This window comes from Aspergillus stella-maris (assembly GCF_047715825.1).
Source record: "Aspergillus stella-maris strain CBS 113639 unplaced genomic scaffold BDV14scaffold_39, whole genome shotgun sequence".
NCBI classification, from domain to species: domain Eukaryota; kingdom Fungi; phylum Ascomycota; class Eurotiomycetes; order Eurotiales; family Aspergillaceae; genus Aspergillus; species Aspergillus stella-maris.
This window is the reverse complement of record NW_027396833.1, coordinates 303,335-304,712: the sequence shown is the minus strand read 5'-3', so window position 1 is coordinate 304,712 and position 1,378 is coordinate 303,335. Positions and strand designations below refer to the sequence as shown.

The 1,378-nt window shown below is 52.5% G+C and overlaps 1 protein-coding gene across 1 annotated transcript; it reads right to left on the bottom strand.

Moving 5' to 3' along the window:
- Nucleotides 1-728: 728 nt before the first annotated feature.
- BDV14DRAFT_201695 (uncharacterized protein) lies at nucleotides 729-1,097 on the bottom strand (the record flags this gene model as incomplete). Its single annotated transcript, XM_073773828.1, has 1 exon — nucleotides 729-1,097. The coding sequence occupies one exon, from the start codon at nucleotides 1,095-1,097 to the stop codon at nucleotides 729-731; it is 369 nt and encodes a 122-aa protein (XP_073626689.1).
- Between the last annotated feature and the right edge of the window lie 281 nt (nucleotides 1,098-1,378).

Sequence of the window (1,378 nt, the reverse complement as noted above, 5' to 3'; positions counted from 1 at the left end):
AAAAGATGGGTGGTAAAGTTGCGTGCTGGGAGGAAGAATTCTCCATCCATGCTAATCCCAAGGACCCCGCTAAAGTAGACCAGGAGACTCAACTATGGCTGCCCATTGTGAAACTCCTGGAGGCTGAGTAACATACATAGCTGGAACAGGGTCTCCAGTAGCCGAGGTGGGTACAGGTTAGTATGGGGAATGGAATCGCTAGTAGTTGTATTCTTGGAAGGATCTTGGGCACCATTATTTGTTCCCAGATGGACATAACTAAGATTCTCGCTGTTGCTATTACCAAGATCCCTGCCTGGTTCCAGTTCTGGGGAAGATGGCTAATAGGTGCTCTCCTCTTTATCTAATACTTTATTAACCCCTCCCTGGACAGGATGCTCTTCCTCCAAGTCACCCCCAGGTGCTCTCTAGGGTGGAATCACGACCACTACTATTTCCTGGCAGGGATGCCCCAGGCCAGGCTGCTTGCTTGCCACTATTAGGGAACTGGGCCATGCTACTGCTGCTGCTTCTATAGCAGGTGGAGCCAATCCTGTCTCTTAAGCCCTATACTATGGTAAAGTGTGGCTTCCAATATTAAGGATATACTAATCCCAGATCTGCTGCAGTTCCTGTTAATGCTAGGGGTGCAGCTGGAGCCTAAGGGCCTGCTGGGACAGGCCTGGCTTAAGGTGGAAGACCCGCAGGGTAAATACCAAGAACTGCGTCCACGTCTGATAGTAGCATTTTTAACCAGCCACGGTTGCCAGTGGGCCAAAGGGCTGTCGGGATGGCTGATCGGGTAGATGGCTCTTTAGCCAGGTCCGGATGTAATATCCTGTATGTCGCATCGTCTCCTCGCAGCAGTCCAACACGGGATCCAAGGCATGGTAAAGGTACAAGATATACCTCTTATTGGCGGCGGTGCTAATAAGCTGCCGACCTTGGTACTCTCCCAATGGGAGCCCATGGACAGTCAAGGCATGGGATGGAAGCTGCATCATCCACTTGAGGATTTTCCGCGGTACCCCTTGGTAGGTCATGATCCAGCCAGTCCTCTCCAGCCATGGCCGCGTGCCCTTATAAGTTGCCGTGCCGGTGTGGTGCAGGAGCTCCATCTCCCGCCGTGCCGCCTGGTAGCGGGACTCCCGCGCCTGAACCTCCTGGAGGAGGGCCAGATTCACGGTGGAACCCGCACTACCTACCAGAGTATTTACTTGAGCTATTCCTAGGTTGGGGCTCTTAGGGCTGTGGTAAATCACCCAATAGGCAGTTATCACGCGGGACTAGGTCCAGGTCTAGAAAAGGACTGGTTGGTAGAAAGGGTCCAGGTTAAAATACCAGCCAGCACTTCCTACCAGGTGGGTCTTTTTCAGGTGCCAATAAATCAGGTCCAGGC